At 39.4% G+C, this 25,842-nt stretch overlaps 1 protein-coding gene across 1 annotated transcript; it reads right to left on the minus strand.

Annotated features, from left to right (window-relative positions):
* Positions 1-405: 405 nt before the first annotated feature.
* kcnb2a (potassium voltage-gated channel subfamily B member 2a) lies at positions 406-25,512 on the minus strand. Its single transcript, XM_060873329.1, has 3 exons — positions 25,261-25,512; positions 23,356-23,939; positions 406-3,914 (listed from the first exon to the last, which is right to left on the minus strand). Exons 2-3 carry the CDS (start codon positions 23,929-23,931, stop codon positions 2,058-2,060), a joined length of 2,433 nt encoding a protein of 810 aa, XP_060729312.1. The 5' UTR covers positions 23,932-23,939; positions 25,261-25,512; the 3' UTR covers positions 406-2,057.
* Between the last annotated feature and the right edge of the window lie 330 nt (positions 25,513-25,842).

Here is a 25,842-nt window from a genome sequence, read left to right on the forward strand (position 1 = left end):
CCTAGTGTCAGGCAGCTTGCCTCAGGTATCAAGGTTAGCCAGCTGTTTGCAGTTAAAAATAAAGACTATAAATCGTTAATGAAAAATAAATCACACTTTATATAAAAGTGGAAATAGTTTATCTCATGTTACCTAGCAATAAAGATGATAAACAGTTGAATTTATATGAATAAAATCCTGTCAGAAATTTTGTCCTTTGCTCATATTAGCCAACTGGACACTGTTCTCAGTGGAGTTTATTCCTTTTTAACGAGAAGTCCTGTCATGCTAGTTCAGTGTTGTATAGCAACTAAATATGTAACTTGGAAATTAAAAAAAAAAGTGTTTGTTTACATTTCCCACAGCATACATACATATTACAATCTCCCCTAAATTAGTGATGTAGCCATACAGGTCTGTACAAACACATTTATTTTACTGTGTTTGGAACAATCCAGTCACTATTTTTTTTAAGTTTATTGTACAATAAATATTAACTACTGTTGCACTGCCACGAATCTACAAACTGAGCTTCGGGAAAAAAAAAAACATCAGCATGTGAGTAAATGCAGAAAAGACAGCCTTCAGTTGTCATGTACACTTTACATTGTGCAGGTTACATATCCATTACGGGAAGTTTTCATCCACATAGAATAATTCTTGCATTGTAAATACGAGAACTAACACATGATTATGAGTGGAGTGTCTGCATTTCCTCCATCGATGCAATGAATACGTGAGACATAGAGTCGTGTCTAATGAAGAAAGAAACCATGACGTTAGTGCTTTTCAAGTTATACAAAACCTGAGAACTCAATTGTACTTGCATATTTTACTCTATAAAAATTAGAATTTTTTTCTGTACAGACTGATACGAAGTAAGCCAAATACTGTAACGCCTTCTCATAAATATTTATGACAAGGCACGCATAATTCATAAATTCTCGGAGCAGGAAATGTTTGTCCTGCCAAAATGATCTTTTACAAAATCACTTGTTAGGAGAGAATAATCCATGTGATCTGTAATATATTTCACGAACTACCAGGTCAAGTATATACAGATAAAATAAAGACCAGCATTTATGTGTTGGTAATTCAAATGTTTATCTCTGGTGATTATGGAGACGCCAAGTTCTGTGCTAATGGCTGTCATTACCATTAATATAAAGTGATGTTTTGTATCCAGCAGGAGGCGCTGCATTGTCCACCACTATATAAGTAATACAGATATTTTATAAAAGGCAAGACTTCTTACAGCAAGTTTTGTCCACAGTGTTAAAATGTGCTGGACAACTGGTATAATGTACATGCATCGTTTCCACTCCGTAAATGCGCTGAACAGATGAAGACTAGCATGCTAATGTAGGTAGATGAATATTTTGTAAATATCTTGCTGTTCTTTTTGGTCTTGTAAATTGTGCCTTTTTTGAACCAGAATGTAGTTAGAGCAACTCTCAAAATACTGACATGTAAGCTTAGCGATCAGGAGGAGATCACCTCATGAAGGCATTTTTGAGAACATTTAAATGCATCATCATATTCATGTCCTATGAACTAACTTGCATACACCGGTTTTACTTTTGATATCAGTGAATAGACTACTAGTCAACCCAAGCTAATCTAAACTGGATAGTTCACACATTGAGCCATATGTCATTACTTATGGGGTGGAGACTTGACAGCATGTCAGTATGTCAGGCTCGGCAGTAATTCTATTCAATTGTACTTCTGTAGATCAGGAGTAGATCTGGAGTACAGCAGTACAGTTCCCAGAAGTTACTGATCCAAATCAAGAACTGCAATCAACACATAATAAGACAGGACAAGTTTCATTATTGTCCTTCCTTCACAACAGGTCATTACAGTATCAAGTACAAGTATCTTCCTCTGTGGGAATGCAGTTCCATCATCCATAATTAAATATATCCTGTTGTCCAAAGCTAAAGAAGGGTCTCTTAGCAATATCAGAGTCTGTGTGCCTTATAGAGATTTGCTACACCAGAGACTCCATTTACCTCTTCCCTATTAATGACTTGATTTATAGTCAGTCCACAGGTATCTAAAGGGCCTGGTTAGTATTACATGCTGGGTTCACATGGTGGCGAGAGATTCCCATCCCCAGTCGATTTGAGAATGTCTGGAGAGAGGAGGTGATTGATGACCTTCTGCCCACTTTGACTGCTGTCTGAAGTGTCCTCCATGCCAGGGGAACAATTCAGCACAATTTTAGGTGAAGCAGGAGAAACCATCGGCTTGTCAATGTGATTCTTCCCTCTCAGGCTCTCACTAGATGATGGTGTGAAAACAGGAGAACTCATTGCTACTTCCCCTTCAAAACCTGTTCCTGAGATCTTGGGACTTTGCTGAGAATGTGGTGTTAATGGTACAGTGTCATCTGTGACCACCAGATGCAAGCCAGGTGATGAATCATCTCCATGCTGCTCCAAGTCTTTGAAGTTTACTTGGAGTCCTTTGGCATGTCTTTTTGGAGAGCCTGTTACACTTTCGCTGCTCATATCAAAGCTCTGGTTTTCCTCCCCTTGAGATCGGGCACTGCCCTCTGGCTTGTACTGGATGAACTCATAGAGACCCTCCTTGATGATTGGGGGCTGCTTTGACTTTTCAGCTGCCTTTGCATTTAAGGAGGTGATCTGACTCAGATCTAGAGGAGGAGGAGCACGAGGGTGTCTTGACTGGAACACATTGGGGAGCAGAGCCGTTTTCTCTACTTCACTTATGTCTGTGGAGCAGCTTGCAAAACTGTCGATACTTGACACACTTCTGATCTCAGTAACAGGACGTTCCTTCATTATTGGTTCTGACTGAACCACCTTCATCTCCAGACTCTCCTCCCTGCCAATCCTGCCGCATTCTTTTGGAGCCAATGCACTGGGAGTCATTGCCATTTGGTTATACATTTGTTCCAGAGATTTTGCGTTTAATCGCTGTGGGCTTGAGCATGGATTGATACCTTTCTCTGGAGACCTTAACTGCATCACTTCCTGATATTTAGTGTCATAGGATTTAGAGGCACTACAGGGGCTTTTCTGATGGGCCCATCGACTTGGAGAAAGGTGGTTGTCCGAGGGTTTCTCTTCATTCTTTTCAATAACAACATCTACCAATTCCATGTGACGCACAAATGAATCCTTCATATTCATTGATACAATGCTGCCATTTCGCCTCGCCCGTTCCAATGCTTCTCTACGCTTGATGGCTTTCTCCTGCCTCTTCTGCTCTTTGTAGAACTCTGAGAAGTTGTTCACAATAATAGGGATCGGCAAGGCAATCACCAGAACACCAGCAATACAACAAAGCCCACCAACAATTTTACCCAAAAGCGTTTGTGGGTATATATCACCGTAACCCACAGTTGTCATTGTAATTGTGGCCCACCAGAAGGATGCTGGAATGCTGGTAAATTTGGTGGCGTCTTCATCTTTCTCAGCAAAGAACACCAGACTGGAGAAGATCATGATTCCCATTGCTAAGAACAAGATCAGCAAACCCAGTTCATTGTAGCTCCTCCTGAGCGTGAATCCCAGTGACTGAAGGCCTGTTGAGTGTCTGGCCAGTTTCAGGATCCTGAGTATTCTCATGATACGGAATATCTGGACCACCCTGCGTACATTCTGGAACTGGAGAACGCTCTTATTGGACTCTGTGAGAAATATAGTGATATAGTAGGGAAGTATGGCCAGTAGGTCAATAACATTCAGAGGGCCTTTGAAAAACTTCCACTTGTTGGGTGAAGACAGAAACCGAAGGAGGTACTCCATGGTGAACCACGCTATGCACACAGCTTCTACATGGGCAAGGTTTGGGTTGTCATTCGACTGTCCGAACTCGTCGATGACTTGTAAGTCAGGTAAGGTGTTCAGTGACAGGGCGATAGTGGACAGGATGATGAACAGGATGGATATTATTGCCAGGATCTGAAAAGAGAAGAAAGGACAGGTTAAGCTAAGCCACAACTCCAATATTTGATCCATAAGCTTCCATCATGAAACCAGTTTGTCAACAGTTTCCTATTTCTGGTCCTGGTCCAGGAGAACCCCCTGTCCTGTAGCAAGCTAAAATGGTCCAGGGTTGGGATTCTGTAATTTAAACCATTTAAAGCAACAGAAGGTAAGTGGTTATAGGTCTGTGCTTTTGAGTAGAAGGTTGTGAGTCTAAAGATATTCACATTCTGTCATTATAAGGTATGTTCAACGGAGATGAGAAGTGGTGAGTGCGAATGCCATAGCATATGATTTACATAATTTCCATGTTCATCATTGATTGAGACCTCAGGCATTGTATATGAGGTGGTTTCATCCTAGAAGAGACCAAGCCCATAGAAATGTTTCATCATTTCATCAGGTGGATCAGAATGTTGTGCTGGTTTGCTGGGACACTTACTTCCAATGGGGGAAATAGAAGCAGAAAAATAATTATCATCCAACCTATAAGAGTCACTGAACCCCCTGAGTGTATAGGTTGATTATTCAGGGCTAACATACGGTACTCTACCACTCATCTTCAAAATACGGTGATGGATGACCCTATCACTTTCACAGGAAATTAAAGCAAAGACGGTTTATTGTATACATTTTAGATTTGAAGACATTCAACGAGATTGTGTTTCAAAACCATTTTATTTTTGTTTTTAAAATGATCGCAGCATCCGAGCCCTGGCAATGAACCCGTCTTTTCCTCTTTCCATCTTGCTTTGAAATAAAAGTGACCTGGCCCACTCAGCATTTTATACTCACTACACAGAACGGTATGGTGCTAATTAGGATTTCTTGATCACCTGTCTGGAAGCATTTATTCAGTAATGTACAAAAAATAGATGATGAAAAGTTCTTTTGAACAAATCTGAGGAAGTGTTTTCTAAAAATGAACCATATTATTTTGCCTCATAGAACTCAAAACCACCTGAAAAGTGAATATGACACCTGAGTTCCTCTATATTTATTAGAATTACACAAGATTCAGTGCGTGCCACCTTATCTCTGCACAAACATCTTGGGTGATATACACTGCCAAGCAAATATCGATCAGCTGCTTTGTTAGTTTATGGAATAGATCTCTCTCGAGGTTTTTCCACTCTACTTGACCGGGTTAATCTGATATTTCTGACTGAGATACCATTCTTCATATCACATTTCTCACCATTAAATCAATCACAATGTCTGCAGTATTACAGCGGAAGGCACCATGCTCTTATGTAAAGATACTTTACTCCAGAACACTAATGTTGCTAACACTGAATGGTTATTGGCGTGCTACTGCCTTCTGCTCACAGGCATTAATGACTAAAGTGTTACCAGCTATCCATTTTACTGTCAATCCCATCCTGAGATAAAAAGGCATCATAAGTACATTTTAAATATTTAAATAGTAGGGCTGCAGAGGTCATGATATTAAACCTAATTTAGTGTTATTAACTGTTTCTGTTTTCATTTTCCTCTTTTATGATGACATAGTCTGGTCAAGGGGCATGTGGGTGTGACGGGACACTATAACATGGAAATGCTTTTTTTTATTCTTTAAAGAAATGAAGACTTTCATCACAAGTCAAAAATGTGTTTTGAGCATCATTGTAAAGATTAAAGATTATTATGGAAAGGCTTTTCTGTAAATATCTGCCTCAAACCACATCCAGATTTCTCAGTGACATCACACAAACTTGCAGATGAGGACACACAGGGACTTCCTGTCTGCTATAAACATTAACTAAACGTCACTGTGTATCTGAAAGCCAAAGCTGGGACAACTGGTATAACTGAAAATATTTTTATGCAACAATTTCTTTATTGCAGTTTGGTAAATAGTGCTTCCACACCTGATGTGGACAACATCATGGTTCAGGTTAAAGGCCAGACCACAGTTTCAAACAGGACCAAAGACCTGCAAGTGTGTAAGCAACCACAGAGTACTCAGAACTCTTAAGAGGTTTCGGTTGTGTCTCTGGGGAACCCAGTGGAGTGTTTCCCTGGCAGGGAGAAGAGAAAGCCCTTTAATGAAGCCGAGAACCTTTAACTACTTAATGATCCAGTAAAAACTCTTTGTATTTGTTTGAAGAGTGTATCAGACCTCAAAAGATGTCTTGTGTGTTGTGGAGGACATCTGACATTTTTGCAGAACTAATTCTTTATTAATATGAAAACATTTCTGGCAGTTTCTCTAAGTAGAAAAAAAGAAATTGCTAAATTGCTCCTTGTTATTATATACAGTAGTATTATATATTATTGATATATCATCACATCTGTACATTGAACCTTATCTCCATTCTTCCTGTCAGGTTGGAAAGAGTGAGTAACCATGTCTAACCTTTCGGGATCCTCACTATAGATAGCATCTAAATCCTATTATTACCGTTATCCTGAAACATCCGGCTGTGGAGAAGACAATGTACGTACGCTTGTCACAGCTCTGAATACTGAAGGAAATCAAAAATACTCTGGATACTTTCATATCAACCTCACTCTTTATCTAAGTATGTATATATAATTACACGTTCTCCAGGCTCCTGGTGGTCCAGTAGCAGGATCCTGTGCCCGAGTTTGATTCCAGGGCAGGGAGCTAACCTAGCCACTGAAGAGCTAACTCTCAGTGCCAGTCCCAAACCAGGAAGGACCTGTGTCAAATAAAATATGCTTAATATGATCCTCTGTGGTGACCATGAACAGTGAGCAACCGAAAGAACAACAACATATAATTACACATTCTCTATTTGCAGAGCGGTAGGACTCGGAAGAGGTTAATCCCTGAAGGCTCATCCACAGAGGACACGAAATGCCACGTGAAATCCTCCTGAGCAATGCCACTGCCAGATCTTAAAGGAAATCCTATCAGACACGCAGACGTCTATTGCAGAGTCACTGTTAGAACACACTTAAATACACAAAATAACTCTGTGTGCTATAACAATTTAGGTGATTCATGTCTGTCATTATTCAGTTTAATTGTTCATTAAAGCCACAAAGCCACAAGTGTACCAATTAATCTGGTGTAATTTATAATCATTGGCCCAGAGAGAACAGGTTATAGGAGATGAGAGACAGAGGATAAGAGACAGACATTGTGTGGTGTGACGCCAGGATTGAGCCGTCAGGTTAAAAGCCAACATTTGTGTTCACAACCCGTTTTAAAAAAAGAAACGGTCTGTAATCCCTCAGTAACGGACACGCAGGTCAATAAAGACAAAAAGGTCAACAGATCTTACTCTTTAAAGCTTTGCAGTTTAGATCACAGAAGAAGGATGAGTTTCACTGGCCAAGAGTATATTCAATTGTTGGAAGATTTTTACCTAAAACAAATGAGCAGAATCCACGAGTTCTTCATAGAACCTTAAATGTTTTCTTTCTTTTTAATGTATTAAGGATGGCCATTTTAATCAGCAGGAAAACCACCAGACAATCCAAGGCAGACACTTAAAAAACAAGCTGCACAAGAAAGATACCCTCTTCCTAAATTAAGTTTGGATTTATGAATTTACTGTATACTTTATTTAATGGTTATTTCACTGGTCTACCACTTGTAGATGTAAGATGCTTTTAACTTGCTGGATTATCATGAAAGACTTTCAACACACTGTTTGAAACAAATTAAAATGATTCCTTGTATGGACAAAATAAGTGTGTGCCCTACACTGACAAACTGCTTTGCTACAATTGCTTAAGTACTAAAATCGTATGAAGGTGGATGGCTGAAGAGCAGGAAACACCCCAAGGCTAAACTTTACAAGGGCAGAAATTCCCAGAGTGCAATGCTGCCATGGCGTGTTCATTAATCACAACACTGAGCTTTAGGGAGAAGAAGACAAGCTTTCTACATTACTGTGTACCTCTTATCCACTCCGCTGCTGTCTGCTCTCATGTTTTTAAGTGTTAGAAAAAGATGGAGCCTGAAAAAGGGAAATATTGAACTTTCTCCATCTGTTCATTGATTACATCAGTGAGCCTTTTTTTGCACAGCATGCAGAAAAAGATGAAAGGACTAAGGCTTTGTCTCAAATTGTGCTATTCTTATATTCTCCCTACTACATTACACTATACTATACAATATCATACAACACATTACGATGAGTATTTTCTGACAATATACTATATCATATGCTGGAATACTATAAGGTACTATACAGCACAATTTAATGTGAGACACTATACTATGCGATACTAAACTATACTCTATGATGCAATACTATACCATGCTAAAGAATCAACTGTGATAATATACTATAATGTACAATGCTATACTGTACTATATGACACAATAATATACTATCCAAGTGATTCTATATTTACTACAGTACTATACTTCATTAAACATCGCTAAACTACACGTTGATAAGCTACGCTCCAAGGCTCAGATGTAACATTGACCTTCTGCTTTTATAGAGAACCTGTGATGGTTCCTATATTTACCATTCAACAGAGGTTTCCTATCATTGAAAGGTTCCCAAGAACCCTTTAATACTATACAAAGAACAGATATTCAGGCAGTGCTCATTTCTACTGTATTAAAATATATTGTAATGTGAAACCACATATAAATTCAGTTGAGTTCTTGAAAGTTCTAGTAAACTGTTGCAGTAATTAAAGTGCATAGCATCTTGCTAGTTTTTTCCAGTGTGAACACATTCCTACATTCCTACAGCTATTAGCTATTAATTACAGACATGTCTAAGTGCTGTACCATCACCATCACAAACAACACAAGCACCATTACGTCAATCACACAGCAGCATATGCGACACGAATGATCCAAACTATCGATCTGATCAGCACCGGTCATGATACCCTGATATGAGGATAAACGATGGCTCCTTGGCTTCACTTCAGTGTACTGAGCTCTCAGTGACTTTGCAGTAATCCTAAACCGCATGTCCTTTAAACCGCCCACTGAAGAGCCGAAAGCCACAAAAGCTCAAATTAGCAGCGGTCGCAGGCCTTTTATTTCCTTAAGCACTCAGCTTCCAGGTATACTCATTTCTGCAGTCCGTTTACTATTTCATTTTTTTAAACATTCTTCCAATTAATGTCTATTGGCATTTTCTTCTTTATTAAAGCTCCTAAAATTGATAAACATGAATATATGCTGGTTCTGCAGTCAGAGCTCTGGGCTAATGATCAGTAAGTTGTGAGTTCAAATCCCCAAACGGCTCAGTTTTAATTCGCTTTGGATTTGGAAAAAAGCCTCTGCAAAATTGAGAAAATGTCACTCAAAATGACCCAAATATAAAAGATCTGTCATTTTTGTTTCACCTGTTCACCTGGTATCTGATTTGTTATCATTTGATGTGAGCATGACACTGAACCCATACCTAATATCAGACTGATTGGTTGTACGGTTCTCCTTTTGTTTCAGCTTCACTCTGCATGCATGTTGTTGTATTCGGTATTTATTCAGATTCTGCATATAATCTTGAGTGTTGTTTTGGAAATTTTGGGAAATCCAGTAGCAGAAGTGTTGTACCCTGAGGTTTATTTTGAGTCTCTCTGTCCTATCTGAGTGTGTCTACTGTATGTATGTTTGTGTAAGTGTGTGTAAGTGTGTGTGACCTGTGCTGAGTCCTTGGAACATCTGGCTCTTGTGCTAAGCAGATTAATTGTAGGATCTGGATGTTTTTTCCCTCACTGCCTGCTGAGTTACTTTAACAACTTAACTGAGGTCCCACAAAAACGTTCCAGTGTGGAGTACAATCTGGCTGAACATGAGGATTTGGAATTTAATCTGCGATTGTGGAATTAAAGCGTGCATGATGTGAAGTTGGACAAAATTATGTCCGAGGAGGAACATTCCTGTCTTGAATAATGGGGAAATGTAATAAAAAATATATAGAAAACCCATAATATTGTACTTCAGTCCTTACAAATACAGTAATACAAGTGTCTATTGATCTGGTCAGGACTGTGGACCACAGCGCCATCTTAAATCTCTTTTTCTCTCCACGTGCTTAACATCTCAGTGTGAATGTAGAAGTGCACTGTGTTACTGCTTCAGTCATAAAATAAGCACCTCTTATAAAAATATGTTACTAATCCATTGCTCTCACATAACTGTTTACAGTGGGGTTTATTCACATGCCTCTGTGTCCCATGAACAGCAAATCACTTTACAGCAGTTTTTTTCTTTCTTTCATTTATATACAGATATAGGACACCTAAATAGGTAATATGTAATTGTAATTTGTATATACATGTATAAATCATGTAATATTATTTGATAAAAAAGCTTTAAAAAAATGTACGTTGCTATTGTTTTCTAATGTGTATCATTCAAATTATAACATAATCATTCTTATTGGCCTAATGACCATCATGTGAGATGGAGTCATATACTATTTGAAAAACATTATAAAATTAAATTATAAAAATATTATATAACAATATAAAAGCATTTTAGAATTATTTATTTTTTTTATAATATTTTAAATAGCATTATGCAGATGGCCATATTACTAAAGAATCATGCGCTACAACCAATCTAAGACTAATTCTAACTAATATTCACATGTGATACAAGTTTAATTCTTGTTTCATCGTTATTCTTGTGTTAATCATTTCCCCTCGTTTCTTTCTTTACAAATCTGTCAGTTTTCTGTTTCCTTTGCACCTAAACACACATAAAAGTGTGTGTGAGCTAATTGTAATAATAATAATAGTAATAACATCAATAATAAAACTAAAATGATGGAGGATGCTGATGCACGATACTGAGTGTGGAATGAGGAGGAAGGTTTTTAGGATCTAACAGTATGCTGACAGACAGTAAGCTCTACAGCGACTGTCACTGCAGGAGGGTGAAGGTTGAATTATTTCTGGAAATCACCGACATCATCGCTGCGCACAGAGGAAGAGGAAACTCTGCCTGGAAAGCCGAGGACCTCGTGATCAATATTGCGGGTATTTATGGAAGGGTGATACGGGATCCGCTAGATTCTGGGTTTTTATAGGACAGTGTTTATTTAGAGTAATAATCACTAAGTTTTATTTTTGCTGTGTATGTGACATTCTGTCCCTTTACACTGTGATAATGACATAACAGAACAGACTGAAACTGAGACCACACACAGACACACACACTCCCAAACACAACACACACACAATTGTTAATCCTTGTGTCCTGTTTGAACCAAAGTGACTCACTATTAAACATTTCTCTTAATAGTGATTTGCTATGAACGGACATAAAAAACATTTAAAAATGCATTAATATGGTTATTAGAAGTTATGGGAGATACAAAAAATTATGGTACTGACTCAATAGTTCCTCAGGAGGTCTCGGTTGCACTATTATAAACTGTTGTAAAAGGACAATTGTTTACACTTACATTATTTCCTGTCCAGTGTCACCCAAATGAGGATGAGGTTCCCGTCTGTGTCTGGTTCCTAAATGTATGTATTTATTTACTTATTTTTATTCTTATTTTTCTTCTTCTTCTTCTTCTTTTTTATTTTTACTGTTTCTATACCTCTGTAAAGCTGCTTTGAGACAATGTGAATTGTTAAAAACGCTATAATTAAATAATTAAAATAAATTGAATCGAATTATCCTTTTACTGTATCTCAAGTGTTCGTGTTTGCAAACACGAAGCAAAAAGGTTTTAGTGGCATCGCAATCACAAGCAAAAACATTTTTTAGAACTTTATATTTCTATTTTTATATAGTTATGGTTATATTAGAGATTCCTCTTTTCAGCAAACAATATGGATTGGACAATACAACATGCGTGAGCTCATGCATGTGGAAGAGAGAAGACAGCACTTTTTTCTGAGTGCCTTACGCTGTACTTTGAATGTACTCCTTCACCTTGTGTGATTGGAAAGGACCAAATTAGGGAGTTACTTGCTGTGAGGAATTTACTTCCTGTGTTAGTGTGGGTTTCTTCCGTTTTCCAGTTTCCTCTCAACTGTTGGCAGGTGGACTGCTGACTCGAAATTACCCCCAGGTGTCACAGTGTGTGTGTGACCCATCCAGTGGGTATTCCCACCTCATGCCCAGCATTCCTGAGATAAACTCTGGATCATTTGTGAAAAAACGAAAGAAATTTTAGAGAACGAATAAATTGAAAAGTAGCCTTAAGTTCTAAATGAATATAAATAGATTATATGTTGTAAAACTTCCTCCAGTGTGAAAAGGAATGGAAAACAAAGTGGAAAGTCGAATTCCTCCATCTCTTATTTCTAACAATTGTGCACACAGCTGGCATCAGGAATGATCCTGGAGTGTGATGGTGTCTATTCCCTTAAACACGGTTTATATCGATCACCTCTCAGAGGAAGAGAAGAGAGAAGTGATATCAGGTGCTCAGTGCTGGAATGACTGTATAGCGAGAACAATTCACCTGCAGTATTCTCTCTCTCTCTCTCTCTCTCTCTCTTTCGCTCTCTCAGGCTGCCACACCTCTGATCACACCCCTCTTCCCTTTAGCCACTCCTCATCCTCATGAGCCTGTGGTAGCCTATTGTCATTGATTCTGCAAGTCATAATGATCCCAATAAAATCTCATCTAAATTCTATGTCAGTCTGCATGATAACAAGTGTTAACATGTCAGATTTCACCATGAAGCCCCTTGAAAAACAGATCTGAGATTAAAGGTACTGACTACAATCTGCTCAAGTCACCAATCATCCTGAAACATACTCGAGTAAACACAAACATTCTTCAGAGTCAGTTTGATGTAATAAGATTTCTTTTTTGTCCATTAGCATGTTTTTTTTATCAGTTATACCGTATCTGTAGCTGTCCTGTGAGTTTTTCCTGCTCCTGCTGATGGATTTTATATGAAATTTGTAGTAAATTTCTCTCACTGACAGAATGTTGTTGTTGGCCAATTTGGGTTGCATTAGCATTTAACTTGATTCTTAAACATTTTAAAACTTGAGATCTCAGCTCAACTACTGATGGCTTTAATTTGCTTTAACTTTACTTATTATTACTTCAGTATTCGCAAAAAGTGGGTGAATGAGTGAATCTCACAGATTTTCACTGGTGTCTTCTGTGTGCAGTGTGTTTTCCATGTGCGGGGGAGGCAGGAAGTGTGTGTGTCTGTGTGTGTGTCTGTGTGTGTGAAGGGTTTGATTACAGTGATTAGTCAATAAATGTGGCCCTGATGACTCCCTGTGATTTACAGACAAACCCTCGGCTTAGTACTTACAGCTTTCCTCGCACATGAAGCCCCTTGGGCTGGAGAGAGAGAGAGAGAGAGAGAGAGAGAGAGAGAGAGAGAGAGAGAGAGAGAGAGAGAGAGAGATAAAGAGATAGATATAGAGATAGAGTCTCCCATAAACACAGTGCTAAGGGGGATAATCACGCTGTCCAACATCCTCAACCTATTCTTAACTCCACTACTGCATGGAGCTTCATTCGTTTATCCTGCAGGTTATCTAACAAGAAGGCTAGCCAGAATAAACGAGTATTTTATTCAGAAAGCATCAGTGTGTGTGTGTGTGTGTGTGTGTGTGTGTGTGTGTGTGTGTGTGTGTGTGTGTGTGTGTAAGGGCACTTCCTGTACAGTGTATTTTTACTGGAACTTTGTATTAAAGATTTAAGATCTTATATCAGTCAGACAAACCACCCTGAGAAGAAATCTAAAATAAATCATTAATGCTACAGCAGTGTAAATTACCAGGATTTCCCTCAACAGGTCCAGTTTATTACAAAATAGTCTACCAAACTAAATGAACCCTCACTTTTCCAGCTCAATATATTTTGACATTTCTGAGCAATTTTTCTGTTTTCTCGTTTTTGATAAAACACCCATATACAAACCCCAATGACTGGAAAACACTGCACACTGACCAAATACTGACATTATATTTACTTTTAAATAAAATGTTCCACATTTCCTGCCAGAAAAGACTTTGTGTTAAAAGAAAGTCAGTCAAAGCTCAAAGCCCAGTCCTGTCGGTGAGAAATATGATCCATTTACAGCTGCAGAAATACAGCACACATAAAGTTACGATTATTAATATTATTATCATCATAAAACAGTGAAGCTATGATCTTTAACTTGCATTTTTTTTTACATTTCTCTAAAATGTGTTTCTGGGACTCAGAGTGAAGATGCACAGGGTTTGTCCTAAAAAGCATAAAGCCAGTGGCAGGCGCACGAATGTGGCACCAAGCAATGAGCCCGAGTGGGCAGAGTAGCAGGAGGTAATAGTATGCACTTTTGTTGTCATGTCATGCTAATAACACACGGCTCGGCCGAGCGAGGATCATTACAGCGCGGGCGTTTCGGGGTCTCATCTGGTAACAGGCAATTTCTACAGAGAGCAGCTGAGAGCCAACACAGAAAAAAACAGACTCTGATCAATAATAATAATAGTAATAATATCAATAATAAAACACTTTATTTACGTGGAATCATAAAGACTGTGGAGGCTCAGACAATTCTGGATTTGTGAAATAGATGAGTAATACATCATCTAATTCAATAAAATTGTTTTAAAAAGACAGTTCAAAATTCAAACTAATAGTCAAGTCAAGAATAATGAAAATATCAAAATATAATTGTCAGGCCTCAGCCTGGACTCTGGCCATGTGCCTGTTGTTTACGTTCTCTGTCACACGTCTGTCACACGTTTTTTTACATTTTATTGTATTTTTTTAACATATCATTGTGATGCTGCAGATTTAAATCAGTCTAATTTGTGTTTAATTTTCATTTCTGGATACCAAACACTAAACATTCACTCCATTATATCATAAAATGGAGTTAAAGTGGGTCAGGTTATAAACCTTTGGCGTTGTCATAATATTTTAATAAAAGAAGAAATTCAATTAAAATGGCCATAAATCAGGAGTGAAATCAAAGCCATTAAGTGAAAGATTTAACCTCTAGGTTCTGGACCCTGTGCTGCAGTTCTAATTGAATATAGCATGTTAAAGTTCTAAAAGGAAATCAGTGTTTGGTCTGATGTCCACTTTTAATTGACTGACTGTAATTATGGAGACATTTTGATTAATATGGATCTTCTTGGTGATTTCATTAAACTTAATAGAAGTTGAATATGTGCTGAACACAGAGGTTTCAGATTTCATTATTCTGTGTCAAATATTAAGAGTAATAAATCTCCTGATAAATAAAACCCACCAAACAAAGAGGTCCCAGTCCACAGACTCTGAGTGTATCTAACACGTATGTAAAAGTAAGAATAATGAAGATGACACACAGCAAAACACATCTTGACCAGGAAGCACAAATCTTATATAGGTTAGTAATCAGCGCTATCTATACATGACAGGTGTGAGAAATCTGTGAGCATGACTAGATCATGTGAGATGCTTGGGCTGGTGGGTAATGCAGCCATTTTGGGTCCCAAACAAGTAACAACACTACGAATATCATTAATCTGTGCTGTGTTGCTTGTTTTTAATAAAGGCAATGGCTTTCTCTCACAGGGTCTCAATGAAATAAACAAGCTGATAAAATACATTCAATTACTAAACCCTCGGTACAAGACCAGAGGAATCAGCTACAATTTTTTTAAAAAACACGTCAGGCGCACGCAATCAAGGATCGAGCCAACACTTAAACAGAAGGTGAAGAAAAGACCAACAGCAAAAGTGCACAACATTAGCACAAAAGCCCTTGGTGCAGTTCACCTTTGTACAAAAACGCCATTCCTGAGACAGGTTTTTTTTTCTATTCTATTTTATTTCCTTATTTGTTTAAAGAAATTGCTATTATTACTTGGACACCACAACAAAGTGCCACTTTCCCTAAATGACACTTTTCTGGCCATGGTCATTGTTATCTACAGCAGAACAGTGTAAAGATAAAGACAATGGTAACTTCCTCATGCTATATCACTGCAGTAGTATAATGATATCACAATATCACAATATAATGATATTAATGATATAATAATATTAATGATATATTGTCACGTCTCTAATAATCAGTTGATTCTGTGATGTTACAGTAAACTGCATTTTGACCAACGCTTAGGTTTCACCAATCACTCAGGTTAAAGATCATTGTCTTCACATCTCTGAGGTCGAATTGAATCTTTTACAAGTATTGTGGGAATTGAGGGATGTCAAAGGTCACTTCCAATATTGGGCCACACACAAAAACAGTCTCCTGTTGATAATAAAAGGTGTAAAATTCATTATGAAAAACAACAGAATATTGAACACAGTAGCTTCTATTGATCTGATGTTAGTTTCTGTAAAGGGGGCGTGGCCTCAAGACTGTCAGTCACAGTGAATGAGGTGTGGCTTACAGTGCTGATGTTTAGCGTTGGTACAAATTGCAGTGAAAGAAGAGGAGAACACACTTGGAGTTATTGACATGATCTCACTTCGGTTAATAAAATCTCACAGAGCCTGTAAAGTGTTCTTCCGTTTCAGAGTGGTGACCAGGACGCGAGCCAAGACCTCTGTGCTGGGAGAGTTGTGTATCTCTGAACGTGGGGAAGCCCCTGATGCAGTTTGAATTGAGAGGAGAAAATAATGACAAAAGCACCCATCCGACACCAGTCTTTTCCTTGTACATCTCGTGGGGGTAAAAATGTGCAGATAGTGACATCTGTTACCACGTGATTAGTGTGCTGTGATCCTGGTGTACGACTGTACGACACTAAACAACAAGAACCTGGGCTGTAGATTGCTTCTGATTAATTAATGAACAGTGAGAATGGCCATAAAATACAAGAGCAAGATGACACAACCCCCCCCCCCCATTCATTCTTTCATTCATTTACCCTGATTACTCATTATTAGGATATTATGTTTGATACTCACTTCAGTATCAGTATCAGTAAGAAAAAACTATTAGTATTCATACTCATACTCAGTAACACTGCATCCGTATATTCCATATAATAAACGGAAATGCTATAATCAGAATCATCACTTCTATGTCATATGTGGTGTTGCTATACAAGCAGTGTTTATCCTGCTATATAGATTTATTTACCAGCAAGACGTCCACTCAGGCAGTAATGCCTATCTTCACCTCTTGCAAATCACTGCAGTAGATGTGGGTTGAATGTTGCAGGTCGATTGCACTCACCCAGCCTGAACACGATTCTGATCTATTATTAATGTCATAGCCATAGAAGAACAGCAGCCATCTGATCACAGAGAATCTCCACTAGGTCCGTATTACGTCAGCTGTGCGGCCTCCGACTACTTCGCTATTTTTTATTAAAAAATAGAAATTTCCAATAGAAATTATCAAGCATTGATGATTCTTTTATGACATTATGTTAAGCATGCTAAGTCTGTAGATAGATGAATCCCACTCTGCTAATGCTAACATGATTCAAGTGGACTTGCAAGCCATGCAAGAAACACTTAATGGAGGCAAAAAAGCTAGTTATTATTTGTTACTCCAAGTCTCAGTATAAAACAAACCCAATCCGAACAGGGCTTTAAATGCCCTGAATCCAAATTCACCCACAGGATGAAGTGATCTGTGAAGATACTCGGAAGATCTCTGAAGATCTTTGGACTCCTATAAGTATTCATAATATCCATAATATTTATAATGCACATAATATTGCAGGCTTTTTATTGTACTTGATATATAACGGCATCATTCCTCTGCATCAAACCGAGTGGCTCGGTCTAACGGAGTGCTGTCTGTCAGTGGTGAGAGGAAGTAAATCAGACTGCTCTAACCCGATATAAACACACATTTTCTGATGACTCGTTATGGGTGTTACATTTCTTGACACTCCTGAAATTGTGTTACGTTTCAGACGGGTTTGTCAGGGTGTTGTGTTACTGACTGAGCTGCTAGTGTTTCATTTGTAAAGATTTGCAGAGAAGGTGCAATATTTCGGATTGTGCATTGATTCCTGTAAAGCAACACCACAACTTTGAGACTCAATATGTTTATCATATAAAATAAAAGAACCGTTTTCTTGAATCTCGTCACGTGTCACATGTATTTAAAGGAACGCCGAGAGCGATTTAAAGGAGCTCGCCCTGGTCATGTGATGGAGTTTAGAGCTCTGTGCCCTTTCGAGAGGACACTCTCTGAGAAATCCCTCGGGATCATTCAGGCAGGAGAATGTCAAGGGGGAAGAGAGAGCGAGAGAGAGAGAGAGAGACTAAAATGGACCTGAGCTACACTTGATCAATATATAAGGTATCAGAGAGCAAGGTTAGATCTTCAACGTCCTATCTTTATTAGGATCTTTTAATCAGGCAGTACTTTAACCATCAGAACCTGTCAATCTATGGTTAAAGAAAGGAGCTAATTTTGTCAGACTATAGACGAGCCATACAGGGAAGACTTCTTTCCCGCTTTCCACTTTATTAAGAAGAAAAACAGATAACACAAATATTGTATATGTAAATGAATGGGCATCATTCAACCCATAAATCCACAGAACCTTTAAAGAACCTTTATCCTGCTGGTTTGGACAAGACCATTTTCTTTCAGTGTCTTTCCCATGTCCTGTAATTCTTCATCGGCACCTGGACACACCAGCTGACGGTATATGGCATCCTGAAAATACGATGACTGGAGGCTCTTCCTACTGCTATTTGTATGAACAGACTCAAAATCAAAGGAGATTAGAACATGATGCGTTCACTGGATCCTGCATTCAGTCCGGTCATCTCAGCTAGACTCCATCATCAGACAGAGCTTATCCTGCCCAGCAGTTTCCATTACTGCAGACTGATTCTGATCAAAGGGATTTTCTCACTCAAAAATAATATTCTCCTCAGACATACATTATCAATAGATAATCATCCATCATCCTACAAAAGATGCTTATATATAATAGATGCACAAACACGCACTAAATAAACATAAAATAAGAACACAATGATTAACTCAAAATGAGAAACAACACAGAAAACTGACTGAACTTTAATGGGTAGCTAACAGGGAAGAAGAAAACAAAACCTTAACAATAAGAGAAGTTATTTCTTAGTAGAAACCCAGAAGGTTCCTAAAGAATCAAATCTGTACAATCTCTCCAGATAAAGGTTTCTAGAAATCTTTATGAGGAGCTCTTTACATAACAATCTTATAATGATCCTGAGATGTTTGGGTATGGTAGGGTGGATCCAGGGTGTTGTATGTTGTGGTTAGAATATGGTATATTGTTGTCTGGATGTGTTCAGGGTATATTCAGTAAGAGGAAAGTGTGTGGTAGGATGTGCTCAGAATATGGTAGGGCAGGGTGTGTTAGAATGTATTAGTGTGTAGCAGGTTGTGGTTATGGTGAGGCAGGGTGTGTTAGGGTGTGTTAGTGTGTGGCAGAGTGTGCTTATGGTAGAGCAGAGTGTGTTAGAATGTATTAGTGTGTAGCAGGTTGTGGTTATGGTGAGGCAGGGTGTGTTAGGGTGTGTTAGTGTGTGGCAGAGTGTGCTTATGGTAGAGCAGAGTGTGTTAGGGTGTATCAGTGTGCAGCAGGTTGTGGTTATGGTGGGGCAGGGTGTGTTAGGGTGTGTTAGTGTGTGGCAGGGTGTGGTCATGGTAGAGCAGGGTGTGTTAGGGTGTATCAGTGTGTAGCAGGTTGTGGTTATGGTAGGGCAGGGTGTGTTAGGGTGTGTTAGTGTGTGGCAGAGTGTGCTTATGGTAGAGCAGGGTGTGTTAGGGTGTATCAGTGTGTAGCAGGTTGTGGTTATGGTGGGGCAGGGTGTGTTAGGGTGTGTTAGTGTGTGGCAGGGTGTGGTTATGGTAGGGCAGGGTGTGCTAGGGTGTGTTAGTGTGTGGCAGGGTGTGCTTATGGTAGAGCAGAGTGTGTTAGGGTGTATCAGTGTGCAGCAGGTTGTGGTTATGGTGGGGCAGGGTGTGTTAGGGTGTATCAGTGTGTAGCAGGTTGTGGTTATGGTGGGGCAGGGTGTGTTAGGGTGTGTTAGTGTGTGGCAGGGTGTGGTTATGGTAGGGCAGGGTGTGATTACGGTAGGGCAGGGTGTGTTAGGGTGTATTAGTGTGTAGCAGGTTGTGGTTATGGTAGGGCAGAGTGTGCTAGGGTGTGTTAGTGTGTGGCAGGGTGTGCTTATGGTAGAGCAGAGTGTGTTAGGGTGTATTAGTGTGTAGCAGGTTGTGATTATGGTGGGGCAGGGTGTGTTAGGGTGTGTTAGTGTGTGGCAGGGTGTGCTTATGGTAGAGCAGGGTGTGTTAGGGTGTATCAGTGTGCAGCAGGTTGTGGTTATGGTAGGGCAGGGTGGTTATGGTAGGGCAGGGTGTGTTAGGGTGTGTTAGTGTGTGGCAGGGTGTGGTTATAGTAGGGCAGGGTGTGCTAGGGTGTGTTAGTGTGTGGCAGGGTGTGGTTATGGTAGGGCAGGGTGTGCTAGGGTGTGTTAGTGTGTGGCAGGGTGTGGTTATGGTAGGGCAGGGTGTGCTAGGGTGTGTTAGTGTGTGGCAGGGTGTGCTTATGGTAGGGCAGGGTGTGCTAGGGTGTGTTAGTGTGTGGCAGGGTGTGCTTATGGTAGGGCAGGGTGTGCTAGGGTGTGTTAGTGTGTGGCAGGGTGTGCTTATGGTAGGGCAGGGTGTGGTTATGGTGGGGCAGGGTGTGGTTATGGTGGGGCACGGTGTAGTAGGGTGTGGCTATGGTCTGGAAGTGTGCGCTAGGCTGTGGCAGGGTGTGCTTAGGGTATGGTTAGAATGTAGTCAGAGCATGATAAAGTAACTATGTGGACATGTGACATTACAGCTGCAGGAGTTCTGAAGATCTACAACCATCAGGACTCATCATCTTCTTCTGTAAAGGTGCAAACCATTTAATCCAAACAATGCAATGATTGCTTGAGTATATCATTTGTACGCTATGTCCAAACACTGGACCCCAAATTAAACCACCTAACTTATTTATTACACAACACTTACTAAGACACGATGATGACAATGATGTTGATGTTAGCACTTCACAACAGATATCAATCCAGTGATACGAGACACGATAGTATACACAGATGCTAAGACGTACTGCTGACTCATGCATTATCGACTGGCAACAAATCACAGAGGCAGCAACACAACCTTCATCCTCTGTTGCACAACAGCTCTACCTCCTTGATAATGATGCCAGGATAAAGCTGTCAGCCATGTTGAGTAACATTCTCGGGTTCTCTCAAGTAGGACTTGTTAAAACTGAGTCTAAACCATGTTGAGGAGAGCGATGCTAGTGGAAGGTGACAGCGCTAATGCTAATCTTAAAGCTAAAGTTTTTATTATTATTTTATTATTAAACAGCCTTATATATATTACAGTATTCACAGAACATGTCAAGGTTTTAAGCATTAATGGTTATTTCATCTGGTAAACTAGCCAATGTTTTAAGAGTGTTTAAAGAAACTTTTATATAGTGTTCTGTTAAAGTGGTTCAAAATAAAGATGACTGTTATATTTACTCTTGAGGAAAAAACTCAAAATCTAAAGGGTTTCTGAGTTTGTCCACCAGAAGGAGTCTTTTATGGTTGTAAGTGGAGCTTCATAACGAGGTTGGCTCAGTGTTTAAGGCTTTGAGCTGCTGATCAGAAAGTTGTAAGTTTAAATACATGCACCACCAAACTGCCTCTGTTGGGCTCTTGAAAAAAGTCAGTCACACTTTACCTCAGCAACACAAAAAGAAATACTGAAAATTGAATCCTAAAAACCTTAAAACAGTTCACACGCAGAGGTCTAAACTAAATCTACAAATAAACAGATTTTTTTTAAAGTGCTTAAGTAAGGAGACATGGTGACATTTTTCCGTAACATGTATGAAGGAGTCTCCAGTGTCAGTGCTTTGGAACAGTCAGAGGTAAAGCTGCATCCTCAGGACAGAGGAGTTTACACTTCTTTGTGGTTTCTCAGTAACACAATGAGATCTTAATTTAATTTGTTTTTAATTATTTTTTTAATGATTTAATTTCAATAGAGAGAGACTATAACTTTAAATGGACAAAAAGTATGGCAAGTTCTTTAACAAGGAAAATTCATAATTATTGACAAACTGCTGTGGTATTAGAGAATAAAACACTTCAGAATGATTTACAGAAAAAGAAATAAAATCAACAGATAACTAGTTTCTGATAACTGATAATGATTACATATTGAGCAGAGATTTTTATATTCTCTTTATGCTGCTCTTTTTTTTATTAGTGCTTTACCTCTGAGGAAATCTCCAGCGGAAAGAAGGGAGAGAGGGAAAAAAAAACGATGAATGTACATTAACGCTGTTTACTAATGGTCCATTTGAACGATTTCCATGACCGTGTTCTGGGAAGAATGCAGAGCCTCTGGGATTAGAGTCAGGCATAAGATGTGTAGAGGCTCAAAAAACCACTGTAAAAACCCATGCACTTGCTCAGTGACCTTCCGTCTGTGCAAACACACACACACACACACACTCCTCATTCAAGAGTTTTTTAAAAGCACGAAAGCAAAGCCCACATTTGTTCGTTATTTTTATATTATACGAGGATTAAGTGGCCGTGAAATTAAAATCACAAAGTCATTTGATATGATGCTGCATGAGCCGTTTATAAGCAAATCAAATGCTACATGAAGCAATTAGCCAGTTGTGATCAGCGGTGCTAAAAGACGAGACAAATCAGATTTGAAAGCAACGCCCTCGAATCGCAACAAATTAGTATGCATGAGTTCAGCAGCTAATCAGACAATTAAAGCAAAGTCACACTGTAACACTGTTGTCTGATTCAGGAAACAGACTCCGACTGCATCCATACTGAGCATGTGGTGTTTTTTTGCATCATAACTCAAGAGAACATTCAGAAATTTCAACTTTTCACAAACTCTCCTGACAGCAACTAAGACATGAACATTCATAAAACTCTCTCAGAGTCATGCTGCGGCTTACAAGAGCTGAATTTCAACACTTCTATTTTTCAAGAAGTGTCCGTGTAAACATGGAGCCTTGTGATATATATTCTGAACTGGATCTGAAATTATGGCATTAATAGAGCAACAGTCAAACACACACACACACACACACACACACACACCCACACACAAACACACACACACTCAGAGTTACCACAGCACAGATTCAGCAATATCTTATCTGTATAAAAATAAAACTTTGTAGAGGGATGTTGTGTGCTTCTTTTTTCTGTAGGGTGGGATTAGATCTAATTGCAGACTTTTTGTTATTGGATTTTAGCTGTGCCTTTTTGATCCAAGTGTGTGTGATTTCCTAAAGTGTTTGAGTCATTCATAGTGTTTTGCTTTTGCTTATCACATGTTTGTACTGTGGGCTTGGGCCAGGGTTGCTACTATGTGTTTTTGTGTGTTTATGCATTGTGCCTTAGGGCCTTGTATTTGTATTATTACTACTGTATCGGAGTTTGGTGGCATTTTAGTCCCAGTGATATGAATGAACGTATGTTTTGAGTCCGGTTTCAGTCAGGTCGCTTTGGATAACTGTTTGTTTAGAGAAGTTGTGTAGGAGGTTTCCTACCTTTGCTGCTACAGAAGAGCTGGGTTTCTCCAGCAGATCCCACAGCTTCTTCCTTTTATCCGGGCAGCATCCCGTATCTGACTCATCCCCCTCCTTCTCCCTCAGGGTCTCAGCCTCGCGCCTCAGCTCCTCGTTCATCTGCTCCTTCTTCTGGTGGTATCGCGCCTGGCAACATGACTCCAGGTAGATCTCATCGATGCCCCAGTAGTCAAGCTCCTGGCCAAACGACAGCGCACACATCTCCTCCATCATGTGCAGCTTGCCCGTTCTGTAAAAGTTTAAGATGGAGGAGAAGGCACCCGGGTGTCTGTCAAAGAAGTACTCGTTCTCGTTGATGCTGTAGTCATCGCAGATCTCCATTAAGGTGTCGTGGGTGTTGCAGTCTCTCAGCTTTCCAAGTCTTGTGCGAGGCAGGCGGTCCAAAGTCCGCCACAGGACCTCGTGGACCAGGCCACCTACATTGATTCGGACTCTTTTTGAGCGTGCTTTGATTCGAATGATGTCAATAGGTTCGGGCGGAAGGGAGCCCTGGGGACGGGAGACTTTCTGACTCCCAAAGTTTGACCTTTCAGCCATGGCAGCCACTAAAACAAGAACAGAATTGCAGTCAAGACATCTACAGGTAAGAACTGTGATACAGGAAGGGCTCAGGAACAGGAGTGTTGAACAGAAATGTGGTTCAGACCCTCTTTATATTCACAACAAGGAGAATGTTGAAGATCTCTGAATTTCTTTTAACAGGTCACTTTGGTGATCAGGAGTCTTTCAGTTATTATGGGCAGTACATCAGAACATCCTATGAGGTTTGGTTTTACAAAAATCACTGTATCTGAACATCATGAAGTGAATCACACACATTTATCCACACAGTGAATTACACAGGTCGGCTTGCAGGAGGCGCAGACTTTATTAAGTTATTACTCTGGGAATAAATAGCTTTCAGACTCAATTTAAATCACGATATTTCAGCATTTTAAACAGGTGTATGCAAATTTTAAGCAGTGAAAATGTCCAAGCGGATAAGGACCTGCAGTGGGCTGGAAAGGAGCAGGTAATGCGATTGAGTATTTAAGAACGTCTCGATCACAAATCCCTGTAGGACTAATTAGCAAGATTGCTTTTTCCTGCTCTAAAAGACTTTGGAACAGTTGGGCTATTTAAAACTTCCAACCAGAGAGGAAACTATTTAGGCCATCGTTTGATAATGGAGCATGTTCAGAAGAACTACACCAGCCCTTTGCCCTTTGCGCCCTGTTAATACCCTGCCACATCCAATACGTCAGGAGCTTTTCTCTTTATCCCCACAAGGTTACAGAGGAGCAGCTCGTTATTTAGGAAGATGTCCTGAGATGTGGAAATGGAGTCGTGGGTACAGACGTCCCCTGAGATACGTAGCAATGTCCCCATAAGTGCAAAGATCCTGCTCCTATTACAGTTTGTCCTTACAGGAAATTTCCACTTGGCTCCAACAGAGAAAAATCTCCAGGGAGTTAACTGTTGCTAATGAATATTATTGGTTTAATCTGGACTGTTTGTATGTAAAGGTCAGTTAACCTGTCTGCAGAGCAAATCATTACCAAAATGAACAAATCAACCCTGGAGTTATAACAAAAAAGCACTTTGTGGTCTCTGTGGCTCTTTCTTGAAGTGCACTAAAACCTCTGTTTAAGACGCAGTCCAATTGAAATGGATAAGGAGTTAAAACTAACACCATATCTTTCCTGTGTCAGTAAACACTCAGTTCGTAAAATTTAATAAACATTCAACCTTAAACAAATATATGTCAGAGCGCACTTTTATACTTTGACACTTTAAAATCCTGCAAAAAATCTACATTCGGAACAGACCATCCTCAAGTCTAAAGAAAAACACAACACTGCACTGATGCTGATGATGAAGTCTTACCTGAGCTACTTAACTGAGCACTTTTTCCATCTCTCCAGTCCAGAATTAAGGAGAATCAGCGGCGGGATTTTGCCTCCAGGGGAGTACAAGGAGTCAGTAGGAGCTTTTTGGAAAGCATCGCCTTCTTGCGCTCAGACCCACAGCTAAATACCAGTTTACTAATAATCTAACGGATAAAGAAGGAATCGATTCTTTTTGTCATGATAAATTTGTTGAAAACCTAAAAGCAGGCAGAGAGGAAATGTTACTGTGGGGTTTCGCTCAAAGAGGGAGAGAGAGAGAGAGAGAGAGAGAGAGAGAGAGAGAGAGAGAGTGCTGCAGGCGAAGAGTAATTGGATCGGCTCTTGTTCACTGCGGAGTCGATTCGCTATGGAGTCGATTCATTATTGCCAGTCATAACTGAATCGATTCTCAAGCCAGCATGATGTATTTTGTTTATGTAAAGTTTTATACTTGGCTTGTAACTGTTAGAGATCTTAAAGAGCTTTTCGTACATTTAATTATTCGTTCGTTTCTTTGTTTGTTTCTATATAATCACTGAATATACGTTTGCCTTTGGAATAAGTAATAAATAACGTTTCA

The sequence above is a fragment of the Tachysurus vachellii genome, chromosome 1 (assembly GCF_030014155.1).
Source record: "Tachysurus vachellii isolate PV-2020 chromosome 1, HZAU_Pvac_v1, whole genome shotgun sequence".
NCBI classification, from domain to species: domain Eukaryota; kingdom Metazoa; phylum Chordata; class Actinopteri; order Siluriformes; family Bagridae; genus Tachysurus; species Tachysurus vachellii.

Coding starts and splice junctions, on each gene's coding strand:
- kcnb2a (XM_060873329.1), bottom strand. CDS start 23,931: ATGGCTGAAAGGTCAAACTTTGGGAGTCAGAAAGTCTCCCGTCCCCAG. Junction 3,915..23,355: donor GCTCTTCTGTAGCAGCAAAG/GTAGGAAACCTC, acceptor TTCTCTTTTCAG/ATCCTGGCAATAATATCCAT.